The sequence below is a fragment of the Mustelus asterias genome, chromosome 4 (assembly GCF_964213995.1).
Source record: "Mustelus asterias chromosome 4, sMusAst1.hap1.1, whole genome shotgun sequence".
Lineage (NCBI taxonomy): Eukaryota > Metazoa > Chordata > Chondrichthyes > Carcharhiniformes > Triakidae > Mustelus > Mustelus asterias.
In genome coordinates, this window is record NC_135804.1 from 140,342,284 (window position 1) to 140,355,790 (window position 13,507).

The 13,507-nt window shown below is 45.8% G+C and overlaps 1 protein-coding gene across 1 annotated transcript in view; it reads left to right on the forward strand.

The window, feature by feature from the left end:
* LOC144493024 (uncharacterized) overlaps positions 1 to 12,448 on the forward strand; it is a 58,002-nt gene extending 45,554 nt beyond the window's left edge. The window contains exons 12-16 of the mRNA XM_078211817.1: positions 349 to 670; positions 2,650 to 2,710; positions 4,316 to 4,500; positions 7,608 to 7,699; positions 11,534 to 12,448. Coding sequence (XP_078067943.1) covers positions 349 to 670; positions 2,650 to 2,710; positions 4,316 to 4,500; positions 7,608 to 7,699; positions 11,534 to 11,632 — 759 coding nt within the window. The 3' untranslated portion in view covers positions 11,633 to 12,448. The remainder of the gene's footprint in view (positions 1 to 348; positions 671 to 2,649; positions 2,711 to 4,315; positions 4,501 to 7,607; positions 7,700 to 11,533) is intronic.
* Positions 12,449 to 13,507: the final 1,059 nt, after the last annotated feature.

The window sequence follows — 13,507 nt, forward strand, 5'->3', positions numbered from 1 at the left end:
TGGTTAGCACTGCTGCCTCGCAGTGCCAGGGACCGGTGTTCAATTCCAGCCTCGGGTTGCTGTCTGCTCTCTGTGTTTGCGTGGGTTTCCTCCGGGTGCTCCAATTTCCTCCCACAATCCAAAGATGTGCGGGTTAGGTTGATTGGCCATGCTAAATTGCCCATTAGTGTTGGAGGATTAGCAGGGAAAAACGTGGGGTTAAAGGGATGGGGTTGGCGAAACAGATTGTTGTCGGTGCAGGCTCGATGGGCCGAATGGCCTCCTTCGGTATTGTAGGGATTCTAATGTAAAACCTACCTTAGGCTGTGTAAGATAATGTCCGATTCTTCACATACCTGTGTGTCATAGGAAACTGATGCAGACAGTGATGCCTCAGAAGACCCATATGACACGGATGTAGGGGAAACTGAACCTGTGGAAAAGAATCCAGAAATCAGGGAGACTCCGAACAGGCACTCTGCAGAATTGAAACCTTCTGAAACAATTAATGAAAATGAGGAGTCCGATTGTGACTTCCGAAGCCTGCCAGACTCTCCGGAAACTAAAGGTGCAGCCAGAAACAGTCGCAGAAAAAGGAAAAGATCTCAGAAAAAGGTTGAAAGCATTACAGAAGAAACAGAATGTATTGCAAGCCAGATTCACAAACTCTTGACAGAATTATTGTGTACAGGTAAATTCTTTCACCTCTTAACTTAAGCCTATGCCCTCTAGTTCTCGATTCCCCATCCCTAGGAAAATGATTGTGTGCTTTCACCCGATACGTGCCTCTGATGATCTTGTATACCTCTATAAGATCAACCCCCCAGTCTCCTACGCTCCAAAGAAAAAGGTCCTAGCCTGTTCAATCTCTCCCTGTAACTCAGTCCATTGAGTCCCGGCAACATCCTTGTAAATCTCTTCTGCACTCTCTCCAGTTTAATAACATGTTTCCTATAGCAAGGCGACCAAAACTGAACACAATACTCCAGGTGCAGCCTCACCAACATCCGGGACACCTGCAACATAACTTCCCAACTTCTACACTCAATGCCCTGACTGATGAAGGCCAGCATGCCAAAAGTCTTCTTCACTGCCCTATCTACCTGTGACTCCATCGTTCGAGAAATGTACACCTGAACGCCAAGGTATTCCACGACATTCCCTAAGGTCCTACCATTCACTCTGAAAGTCCTACCTTGATTTGCCTTTCCAAAATGTAACACCTCACACTAATCTGTATTGAACTCCATTTGCCACTTCTCAGCCCACTTCCCCAGCTGATCGAGATCCAACTGCAATTTTTGATAACCTTCCTCACTGTCTACAATCCCACCTATGTTAGTGTCATCTTCAAACTTACTGATCATGCCTTGTACGTTCTCATCCAAATTATTGAAATTGATTACAGGAACGGGCCCAGCACTGACCCTTGAGGCACACCACCAGTCACAGGCCTCCACATCTGACAAGCATCCTTCCACCATTACCCTCTGCTTCCTGCCATCAAACCAATTGTATATCCAATTTGCCAGCTTTCGCTGGATTCCATATGATCTAACCTTCCAGAGCAGCCTACATGTGGAACTTTATCAAAGGCCTTACTGAAGTGGTAAGCTCAAGAGGTGGGAGACAACTGCTCTGGCTTTCAGATGCCATTGATCAGTCATGGCTCTGTGAGCAGCCGAGTAGGCATGGTTCAGGTCCCACACCTTGCTGCTCTCTCCCTCTCAGAGAAAAGAGTCCTAGATCATTCAGTTCTCCCTGATCATTATAACTTCTTACCCTTGTAAATGTTTTTCACACCTACTCCAGTGCCTCCGTATTCTTTTTGTAAGATGAAAACACATTACAGTTGACATTGTTACCTTCGTAATGATCAAAGAATAAGCTGCCAGCAATATTTGATCTGGAATGCACTGCATTGACAGGGTGGTGGAAGCAGATGCAATCATAACTTTCAGAAGGGAAATGGATATTTACTTGGAAAGGGAAAACTTGCAACTCTGTGGCAAAGGAGTGGAAGAATAATTTGTTACCTCTTTCATAGTTGGCACCACAATGGGTCAAATGTCCTCCTTGGGTCATGGGCATTGGAGAGAGTGCAGAGAAGGTTTACCAGGATGTTGCCTGGTATGGAGGGTCTTAGCTATGAGGAGAGATTGGGTAGACTGGGGTTGTTCTCCTTGGAAAGACGGAGAATGAGGGGAGATCTAATAGAGGTGTACAAGATTATGAAGGGTATAGATAGGGTGAACAGTGGGAAGCTTTTTCCCAGGTCGGAGGTGACGATCACGAGGGGTCACGGGCTCAAGCTGAGAGGGGCGAAGTATAACTCAGACATCAGAGGGACGTTTTTTACACAGAGGGTGGTGGGGGCCTGGAATGCGCTGCCAAGTAGGGTGGTGGAGGCAGGCACGCTGACATCGTTTAAGACTTACCTGGATAGTCACATGAGCAGCCTGGGAATGGAGGGATACAAACGATTGGTCTAGTTGGACCAAGGAGCGGCACAGGCTTGGAGGGCCGAAGGGCCTGTTTCCTGTGCTGTACTGTTCTTTGTTCTTTGTTCTTTATGTACACTTTTCTAATTAACTACAGTTGATATATCAGTGATATTGTACAATGGAACCTCCCAATTGTTTTAGTGATAAATGTATCTTTCTGTTGCAGAGTATTTTAAGTATAAATTACTTCTATGCGCACTAAAGATGCTTCAGCGAGTGAAGAGGAAGTAAGTGGCTTACAATTAATGCATTGAAAAGTTGACTAACAGTAGGTTCTGGTGCAAGACTGATGCAAACAAAATATTTCAAACTGCAGACTTCTTTAGTTCACTGAATTCTGGTACACTGAACAGTCTTAACTTGGTCACCCCTACTTTCCAAAATTTCTCATCTCTCATCACTGTCATTGCTCTGGGTTCCCTCTTAACTGGGGCGGTGAGGGGGTGGTGGTGGCGATGGGGGCGGGGTATGTGGGGGGAAGGGTGCAGAAAGCCTAAGATTAATTAAGGCTCGGTTATCCATCCATTGAGCTGGTATGAAGAGAGCCACGTTATAACTGGCACCAATGGTGATCCACATTATGACTCATGTGGATCACCAACATTGCATGCATCAGTTGGACAAAAATGGTCTGTTCGTTCTGCACCTTCAATGTAAAACCTAGGGTGGGATTTTCCAGCCACGCTCGCCCCAAGGCCAGAAAATCCCACCTGAGGTCAACAGACCTTTGCACGGCCTGTGTTCCACCCACTATGATTCCTGTCCCAGGGCAGGATTTTACAGTCTTGCTCATCCCGAAACTGTAAAATCCTGCCCGAGGTCAATAGACTTTTGCATGGTCCGCCCCTCACCCGCTCCAATTCCCATGGCGGACAGGACGGTAAAACTCCAGCCCTAATCTCTGAATGGACCTCTGTTGTACGACTCTTGTCCACTATGTCACGGCTCCAATGTGCAGTGCCTGAAATAGAGCCATGAGTTGCTGTAGGAGGGTAATGAATCTTGCTCCTTGCCTGTTTAATCGCCATGATATTTTATGCTACAAGTTGGTAAAAGTGCGAGCTGATAACATGGCAGTGATGGGAACAAAGCATCTGGGGCCTGAATGCACTGTACAACTGCGTGCATCTTGAACAATCAGATCTTAGAGGGACAAAGCTGGTACAGAAGAGAAATGGAGAGGAAAAGAAAGTTTGGACTAAGACTGAAAGGAGATACAGAAAGGAAAAGTTTATTTTTAATTACATTTTTTTAAATCGCCAAGTAAAACCTGATGGAATGAGACTCCACAATTGCTTAGTTAGATTTCAATACCAAGGGTTCATTGGCAGCAATCAACATTTAACACGTTGTCAAAAGAATTTTAACCGCTAATCTAACTATAATAAAATATGCTCGGACTTTAAATGGTTCAAAGACGGCCTCCATTACTTCAGAGCAGTTGCAACTTCCTGTCATGAGTTTAGTTTGCACGAATATACAATTTCATATCACCCATTGGTGAGGCAGACAGTGAGATGCCATTCTTGCAAAGCTAATGGTGAAAGAATGCAACCCGGACAACAATTTTGGATTTCTGCATTTCATTGCACGTCTGTCCATGCCTGACATTAGTGTAGCTCGTGCCGTTAGCCTCAGTGTTCATTTCACAGCAAATTGTGGCCCATTGTTTGTGCTTGCAAATAATGTGCAAAATATGCAAATTATACTGTACTTTTCTTACAATATATCAGCTCTGTTGTTGATTTATTATAGTTGAGATCCACCCTTTGAACAATAACTCCTTTCAGGTAAGTTAAATTGACGTCATCAAATTGTATTTCTTTTTACAGAAAGCTTCAGAAAAAACTAGATCAGTTCTTCAGTGAAGAACAGATCATTGTGTACATAGATAGAGTAAGGGAGTCGTTATGGCCCAATGGAAAGCCTGCAGAGCCACCTCCAGAACGATCAAACGAAGAAAAGACCTCTGCTAAAGAAAGGGCTGAAGAATTACTACAGAGAAAAATTTCAGACGGTCAGCAATGAAGAATTTAATCTTCTCTTTGCTCCCTCCAATCTTTATTTAAAATCTTCCTCCTATAATCCACCATGAGAGCAGGTCCATGACTATTACCCCAAGACTCTACCAATCTTGTTGTTAAATCAGATCATAGCATTGATCATGATAAAATGATGTGGAGATGCCGGCGTTGGACTGGGGTAAACACAGTAAGAAGTTTAACAACACCAGGTTAAAGTCCAACAGGTTTATTTGGTAGCAAAAGCCACACAAGCTTTCATGATAAAATGAGCAGAGGACAATATGATCTCTTGGATAGATTTTGAACAATAGGGAGGGGAAATTGGTGGTGGCAGGGTGTGGGTGGGTGAAAAAATCAGCATGGGCCAATTTTTTTGGCATTATTTGCTGACTTAGTGTCAGCGAGACCTCAATTTCTTGTTAAAAATCTTGAATTGTTCGCATAGCGCAGTATGTCTGATTGTTAGATAGGCTCATTCCTTTGCTTGAGTGTAGGGTGCAAATTCTTCCCTCAATCTTTTCCATATTGCTCCCTCTGTCTAGAAAGAGCTGAAGGTGCAGGGATAGTTGAACATTGGAAGGTGGCTAAGTGCTCTTCAGTGAGGTATTTATAAGGGTGATCCGTTTATCACCGTTGAGTCCTTTTGGGTGGGGAATAAATGTGTTTCCTAGTTGCTCTGGGGGATGTAATTGAAAGTCTCAGTGGTTCTATATTTTTATCCTACTAAGCAGGTATCTGAATGGTAGAGAACACTGGCTTTTCACTTCTACAGCCAAGGTTCTCAAATCAATTCAGACAAGTTGAACAGAAGTCTCTCGACTCAAAGGGAATCAGAGATGTATTGAATTCCTAGTTGGTTCTGTGCAGTACGCCACATCATCGTTACAGAGAATTTACAGCACGGAAACAATCCATTTGGCCCATTGGATTGTGACAATCCTTCATGGGTGAAAAAACTGTACTCTTCTTTAGAATGGTCAGGCTATGTTTTCCTGAGGGTTGGAGCTGAGACATATTAGTCGGAGCAGACCGAAGGAGCTGGCTAACTTCTGGCAACCTCAGCAGAGTGCCAGGTGCTGCTTGCAGCCAATCCAGTTAGTGGGAGAGAAGTATTCGATAATATTCCCAACCTCACCTTTCCCACAGCACAGCCTTTTCCAAACCCTTCCTAAAATTATTTCATCAAATCTTTTGAGATCATGAATTTATGGAAATGGCACTGTGTGACAATCAGGATTTGACCTCTGCATGGGGGATAATATTCAATTCTTGCTGAGTTGAATTGTTCCTGAATATTTCAAGTGAAGCATCATTTTCAAAGACACTGGGCTGACACTAGGCACAGTGGCTCAGTGGTTAGCACTGCTGCCTCACAGCGCCAGGGACCGGGTTCGATTCCCGCCTCGGGTCACGGTCTGTGCGGAGTTTGCACATTCTCCCCGTGTCTGTGTGCGTTTCCTCCGGGTGCTCCATTTTCCTCCCACAGTCCCAGGATGTGCAGGTTAGGTGGATTGACCATGGCAAATTGCCTCTTCGTGTCAGGGGGGTTAGTAGGGAAAATACATGGGGTTACAGGGATAGGGTCTGGGTGGGATTATTGTCAGTGCATACTCAATGGGTTGAATGGCCTCATTCTGCACTGTAGGATTCTATGAAAGTGAGCAACATGGAATGGGGCAGGTTGGACAGAGTTTTCATGATTGCTTTGAGAAACACAAAAGTTTAGACTCTGACTCCAGTGTGCACAACAGATTTCCCACCCCAGAGGTTAGTATGATCAACAAAATTGGCTTCCAGTTAGGCCAGGAGCTCTTGGGAAGGGGCCACAAGCTGAAGTAAATCAACTGCTGCTGCTAGTGAGAGTACCATTGGGGAGGCTGGCTTCATTCCCCACCCAGTTGGAGCGGTTCAACCCCTGACCCGAGGTGATGGTAGGGGGTCAGTAGGTTTATGGTGAGAGCTTGTGGGGTTAAGAGAAAGCACTTACCTGCAGGATGAAGCAGTCCTCGCCTTCCTTCAGCTATTGGTTTCTCAAGGCCTGTTCAAGCTGCCAGCCAGAGTGAAAGCTGCAAAAACAGGTTAACTCCGAGGCCACCTGTCTCATTAAAATGATTAAGCGACCAGCCAGCCTTCTTGAAGTGAGTTAGCTGCCTACTCCTTATCCCAACTTTGTTAAAGCCTGAAGTAGATGGGTTGAGGTTGGGTTTGGGAAGTCTTGCGTTCAGCAGCACAAACACAGGAATGCTAAACTTCAGACACTGGCAACAATTTACACAGTAAGAGGTCTCACAACACCAGGTTAAAGTCCAACAGGTATATTTGGTAGCAAAAGCCACTAACTTTCGGAGCGCTGCACCTTCATGCAGGGACTCACCTGACGAAGGAGCAGCGAGCGCTCCGAAAGCTAGTGGCTTTTGCTACCAAATAAACCTGTTGGACTTTAACCTGGTGTTGTGAGACCTCTTACTGTGTTTACCCCAGTCCAACACCGGCATCTCCACATCATGACTAACAATTTATGGTACAGGAGAAAAGGTTGCTGATTGGTTGGCAAGTGAACTTTGACCAGACATTGCTATGGAGAAAGGAATGGAGAACTATAAACTCCTCTTTTTCCCCATGGCAATGCCTCGACCAATCAGTGTTGACTTGCCAACCAATCAGCAGTCTTTTCTCCTGTAGTGTAAATTGTGATTGCTGAAATTCAGCATTCTTGCATTTGTCCTGATAAGTGCAAGGTGAAAAACTTCGACAAACTGTTTCTTCTTTCAGTGACATTAAAGTTCTGAACTAACAAGCAACTCATTCTAATATTTGTTGGGGATTAAGGTTCAGCCCATTCTTCTGTCAGTTTACAGTGTTTGACCATTGCAGTGGTCTCGATCTGTTTATTAATCCTTATTATTTCCCCCTTTCTCAACAATGGTCTTATTGTATGACCTTAACTGGTCCATTAAAGCATGTACGTGTTTTCATTAACCAAAATACTGAAAGTTAACTCTGCATTATTTTAAATCAGAATGAAGGTCTGATATCCTTGAGATTTTTTTTCTTGTTTGGAATTCCAGCTGGAAACTGACCATGTTTTGTTGAATTTCAGCTATCGGATTTGTTCTTATAAATGTTAAGGAACTTGTGAAAGTTTGGTTTCCCATGTTTCAAGATGCAGAAATGAATAAGAGACTTGCATATGTAAGTACCACAAAATGTTCTATAGATGAGTTTACGCTTGCCCGCTGGTGGGTTTTGCAGAAACTTGGGGGCTTTGTGAAATCCAGCAGATGGCCTTTCTACTGTCCTCCCTCCCACCCACCCCTGATTTGTTTGAAACTTTACTGGGGGAGGGGAGCAGGGGAGGGGTTGGGTTACCCACCAGCTCCTGAGCCCATTGAGACCTTTAGGTGGCCACTTCCCTCACCACAGTGCGGGGGGGATATCCCCACTCAGTGAGAAGCCTGGCAACTTTAGCTGTGTGGGCTACTGTTAAGCATGTGGTAGTGGCAGGGGACACACCTATCAGGTCATCCCAACTCCTTTCATCTTCCTCTCTGGCCTTTTGAACCTGGCCCCCCTCACCAAGACTGCTGACCCCAGACTGACCTAGACTTTTATGCCTGTTCAGAGCCGCTGTAATCTCATCAGCGGCCATTGCGACCATGAGGCACTGCTGGGACTACAGAGCTGCTGGCCATCTGATTGGCCAGACCTCCTCCCAAGCTAGGGGAGCGAGCCTCATCTTAAAGCAGTAACATTGGTGGTGGACAGCCAATGGGATCCTGCAGCACCCCCCAAGCTCCCCAACCCCCCCCCCCCCCCCACCCCTCCCTTCAGACATTATCCTGCTCCCCCCCCCCCCCCCCCCCCTGTCCAGACGTGTCTCCCCCCCCCCCCCCCCCCCAGACATTTTAGTAAGAACATAGGAACATAAGAAATAGGAGCAGGGGTAGGCCATCTAGCCCCTCGAGCCTGCTCCACCATTCAATAAGATCATGGCTGATCTGATAGTGGGTTCAGTTCCACTTACCCGCCCGCTCCCCATAACCCTTAATTCCCTTATTGATCAGAAATCTATCTATCTGTGACTTAAACATATTTAATGAGGTAGCCTCCACTGCTTCAATGGGCAGAGAATTCCAGAGATTCACTACCCTCTGAGAGAAGAAGTTCCTCCTCAACTCTGTCCTAAACTGACTCCTCCTTATTTTGAGGCTGTGTCCTCTAGTTCATGTTTCCTTTCTAAGTGGAAAGAATCTCTCTGCCTCTACCCTGTCTAGCCCCTTCATTATCTTATATGTCTCTATAAGATCTCCTCAACTTTCTAAACTCCAACGAGTACAGGCCCAATCTACTCAATCTCTCCTCATAAGCTAACCCCCTCATCTCCGGTATCAACCTGGTGAACCTTCTCTGTACCCCCTCCAAGGCCAATACATCCTTCCGTAAATAAGGGGACCAAAATTGTACACACTACTCTAGGTGCGGCCTCACTAGTACCTTGTACAATTGCAGCAAGACCTCCCTGCTTTTATACTCCATCCCCTTCGCGATGAAGGCCAACATTCCATTTGCCTTCTTGATCACCTGCTGCACCTGCAAACTGAGTTTTTGCGATTCATGCACAAGGACCCCCAGGTCCCTCTGCACAGTAGCATGTTGCAATTTTTCACCATTTAAATAATAGTCCATTTTACTATTATTTCTTCCAAAGTGGATAACCTCACACTTGTCAATGTTATACTCCATCTGCCAGATCCTCGCCCACTCACTCAACCCGTCCAAATCTCTCTGCAGACTTTCCGCATCCTCCACGCAATTCGCTTTCCCACTCATCTTTGTATCATCCGCAAACTATGTTACCCTACACTCGGTCCCCTCCTCCAGATCGTCTATGTATATGGTAAACAGTTGAGGCCCCAGCACCGATTTGGTGAAGTGGTTGGGACCAAGAGGCCTTGTAAAATTCAGCCAACAGTTCCTGACTGGGACAATTTCACAATGTTGTTTCCCACTGAACTGGATGGTCAGTTGTGATTTTAAGACCCAATGCAGGCACAAAGTAATTCCAGGCTGACACTCCCGTTATGTTCTGAGGGAGTGCTGCTCTGTCCGAGGTATCATCCTTCAGATAAAACTTTAAACCTAAGGCCCCATGTGCCACCTCGGGTAAATGGAAAAGATCCGATGGTGCAATTGCAAAGAAATGCAGGGGAGTTCTCCGGGTGTCCTGGCCGATGTTTATCACTGAGCCAACATCCTTAAAATAGACTACCCGGTTATTACCTCAATGTAGACTGAAAGTCCTGGCTGTGCGCAAATTGGTTGCTGCATCTTCTAATTAATTAATGGACTGTGAAGCACTTACAGATATATTTTAGTCATGAAATGTGCTATAGAGATGCAGTGCCTTTCTTCAAATGACACCATCTAATCCATTTTCCTTTTGTAATCATTTTTCTTCCAGTACAAAAATGTGCTGTATTCTTGATCCAATTATACTGAAGGTAGTGTGAAGTATAACTTGTGATTAATTTCCCAATCTTGCCTTCCTTTATAATGTGGTTCAAATAGAGTAAAGTCAAAGTAGATTGAAAGGGTTAATAAGTGTCACTTGGGAGGGACGGTGGTCCAACTGCCTCAACTGCAAAGGAGCCATTGCTGGATCTGGTGGTGGGAAATGAGGTGGGTCAAATGGGCCAATTGTCAGTGAGGAAAACTCTTGGGTAAGAGGGCAGCACGGTGGCACAGTGGTTAGCACTGCTGCCTCACAACGCCAGGATTCGATTCCGGCCTTGGCTGACTGTCTGTCTGTCTGTGTGGAGTTTACACTTTCTCCCTGTGTCTGTGTGAGTTTCCTCCGGGTGCTCCGTTTTCCTTCCACAGTCCGAAAGATGTGCAAGGCCTGGATAAGATGTTCTTTCGGAGAGTCGGTACAAACTCGATGGGCTGAATGACTTCCTTCTGCACTGTAGAAATTCTATGGGTGGGATGAGGACTTTGGGAATTGTGTTAAGCACAATAACCCAAGACTGAAATGTAGAGATGTAAAGATGGATAAGTGTCATTTAATTTTAACATGATTACCTGCGGGAATTGGGAAGTATTTGTGAAGAAAGCTCTCTCAGGAGATTAATGACTGGCTGTTATCTGTAGCAGTGTTCACCGGGCCTCACCTTCAGAATTGAAAATTTTAATACTTCTTTGCTAATAAACGAATGTTTAGAGACTAAAGACTCTTGGATCCGAATCCTCATGGAACAGGCCGAGAGTTTTGCCTGTGCCCAAGTGTTCTATGGCACATGTTGAGTCTTGTTCTAACCACAGGAAGCTAACTGTTGAATAGGAGAAGATTTTTATATTCAGCTTTTATCCACTCAATTGAGATTCCAGGAGATTTTTTTATTAATCTGCATTCTGTGATCCTGACGATGACCACTTAGATTCTAGGTTCCACGGACCATCCCCACGACGTATTTCTAACAGCAAAACATTTTTCCCTTTTCTTTAGAAAAAAATCTTTAAAGTTGTTTTCAGCAAAGAGTCTTGCTTAAAAAGTTTGTCTCCAGGAACTGCCTTGGTTAACATTCTTTAATTAGGACATCCCAATAGAATCAAGGGACATTCATAGAATCCCTATGGTGCAGAAGATGGCCATTCGGCCCATCGAGTCTGCACCAACCACAATCCCACCCAGACCTATCCCTGTAACCCCACTTATTTACCCTGCTAATCCCACTGACACTAAGGGGCAATTTAGCATGGCCAATCAACCTAACCAGCACATCTTTGGACTGTGGGAAGAAACCGGAGCACCCGGAGGAAACCCACACAGACACGGGGAGAACATGCAGACTCCACACAGACAGTGACTGAAGGCCGGAATTGAACCCAGGTCCCTGGCACTGAGGCAGCAGTGCTAACCACTGTGCCACCCTGCTACCCCATTCATTCAACTGTATTTCTATTCTGCTGTAAGGATGCTGGTTAATCAGACAGTGTTTTGTGTGTGCGATTTTTCTTTTGTTGCAGGAAGTGTTGGTGTTTTTGTTGTTTGAAATCAACCCCGGAATAAAAAAATCGTGGATTGGTGATCCACTGCCTTGTTTGGAAAGGTTAAATGCCGATTGAGTTCAGTGATAAAGCACTTGTGAGGACAACGGGAGTTGGGAAAATGCCTGGAACAAAATGACGTTCATAAACAATCACAAAAATTGGGAATGTCTTGGGCGGAAAGCTGATCTGCAAACTGCAAGTTTCCCCCCTTGTTCCCCTCACCATCTGGACAATGAAGCTGAAGAAATGAGCTTGTGGGAATGGCAATGCTGTTTGCAGTCATTGTTCATCAATAATCTACTTTTGTGACAGTCGGTGCCAGATATTAATTATTGCAACTTGTATTTTAAAGGCCTGTTTTTTTGCAGGATTGTCGATTATTCGCAACTTGCTATTACCCCTCTGGCGTTGGCAGACAATCCGCAAATTTGGTGTTTACACCAAGGATTACACAGTTGCATGTTCCTGTGTGGCATTCTGTGATGGATTGAAACATGTGCGATTGGAGGTTGCAATGCCTCTGACCTGAACTCGAGTCAGAATGTAATTCCCATTGATTTACTTCCTGTTTTTAAAAATATGATATTTTTATACCCCTGCAAGTGCTTGGGACATTTTACTACCCGAAAGGCACTATATGAATTTTTTAAGAGCTGTTGAGGATTAGGAATCTGTTTATTTTTAAAATTCTAATCTATTCTCAGGATAATACTGCCTGGAGGTGCAAGAGGAGCTCCGCAGTTAGGTTAGCAGCAATGGGGTATTTCAAGTGAATTGACATTTGTAAGATTTGATTATATGTCATATATTGTCAGTCCTGGGAATTGTATGCTCTGCAGATCAGACAGAACCTGTCAATACTGTGAAGTAAATATCTACAATTTTATTTGTAATGATTTATTGGTATTTGTACATATAGGGCCTGATTTTACCATTTTGAGTCTAAGTGCTGAATCCGGGCGTCAAATAGATCCGAGCCTGGAATCCTCTTTCCAGCGCGCCCATATGTGTTTTGCCGGCTCCGGTCCGATTCGCGTTGTGGGCGGGGCTTAGCCCTGGCGGACCGATCGGAGCTCTGAACCACGTGTGCGCAGTTCGAAAAAAATCTGACAGAGCGCGCCCGGGTGCAAAAGAAAAGGAAAGCAGAAAGTGGAGAGAGCGGCTCTCTGACGGTCATCCTCTGGGGGGGTGGGGGGGGCGGGACCCAGATCATCCTCTGGTTGGGGGGGATTGGGGGTTGGGACCCAGATCATCCTCTGGTCGGGGGGGGCGGGGTCCACTGCCAGTCTGTGGCCGATCGGTGGGGGGGCAGGGGGGTCCGCCGCCACTCTGCGGGCGATCCCTCCTCCCCACCGGAGGAACGAATCCCTCCTGCCGGAGTGGACGTGCGGCCATGCCATCCCACAAAATCTTCAGGATGAAGCGATTCCTCGCTAAGAAGATGAAGAAGAACCGGCCGATTCCACAGTGGATCCGCATGAAAACCGGCTACAAGATCAGTACAAGTCGAAGAGGAGACACTGGAGAAGGACCAAGCTGGGCCTGTAAAGGGATACACCATCACTGGTACACTACCAGCCACAGCCATCTCTCCCGCTCTCTTGCCCCTGCAGGGAAGAGGAACCTGTGGCTGATAGTGTACCAGTGATGGTGTATCCCTTCACAGGCCCAGCTTGGTCCTTCTCCAGTGTCTCCTCTTCGACTTGTACTGATCTTGTAGCCGGTTTTCATGCGGATCGACTGTGGAATCGGCCGGTTCTGCTTCATCTTCTTAGCGAGGAATCGCTTCATCCTGAAGGTTTTGTGGGACGGCATGGCCGCACGTCCACTCCAGCAGGAGGGATTCATTCCTCCAGTGGAGAGGAGGGATCGCCCACAGAGTGGGTCCCACCCCCACCCCCTCCCCCAGAGGATGACCCGGGTCGGAGAGTCGTTGCAGTCTCTGACCCC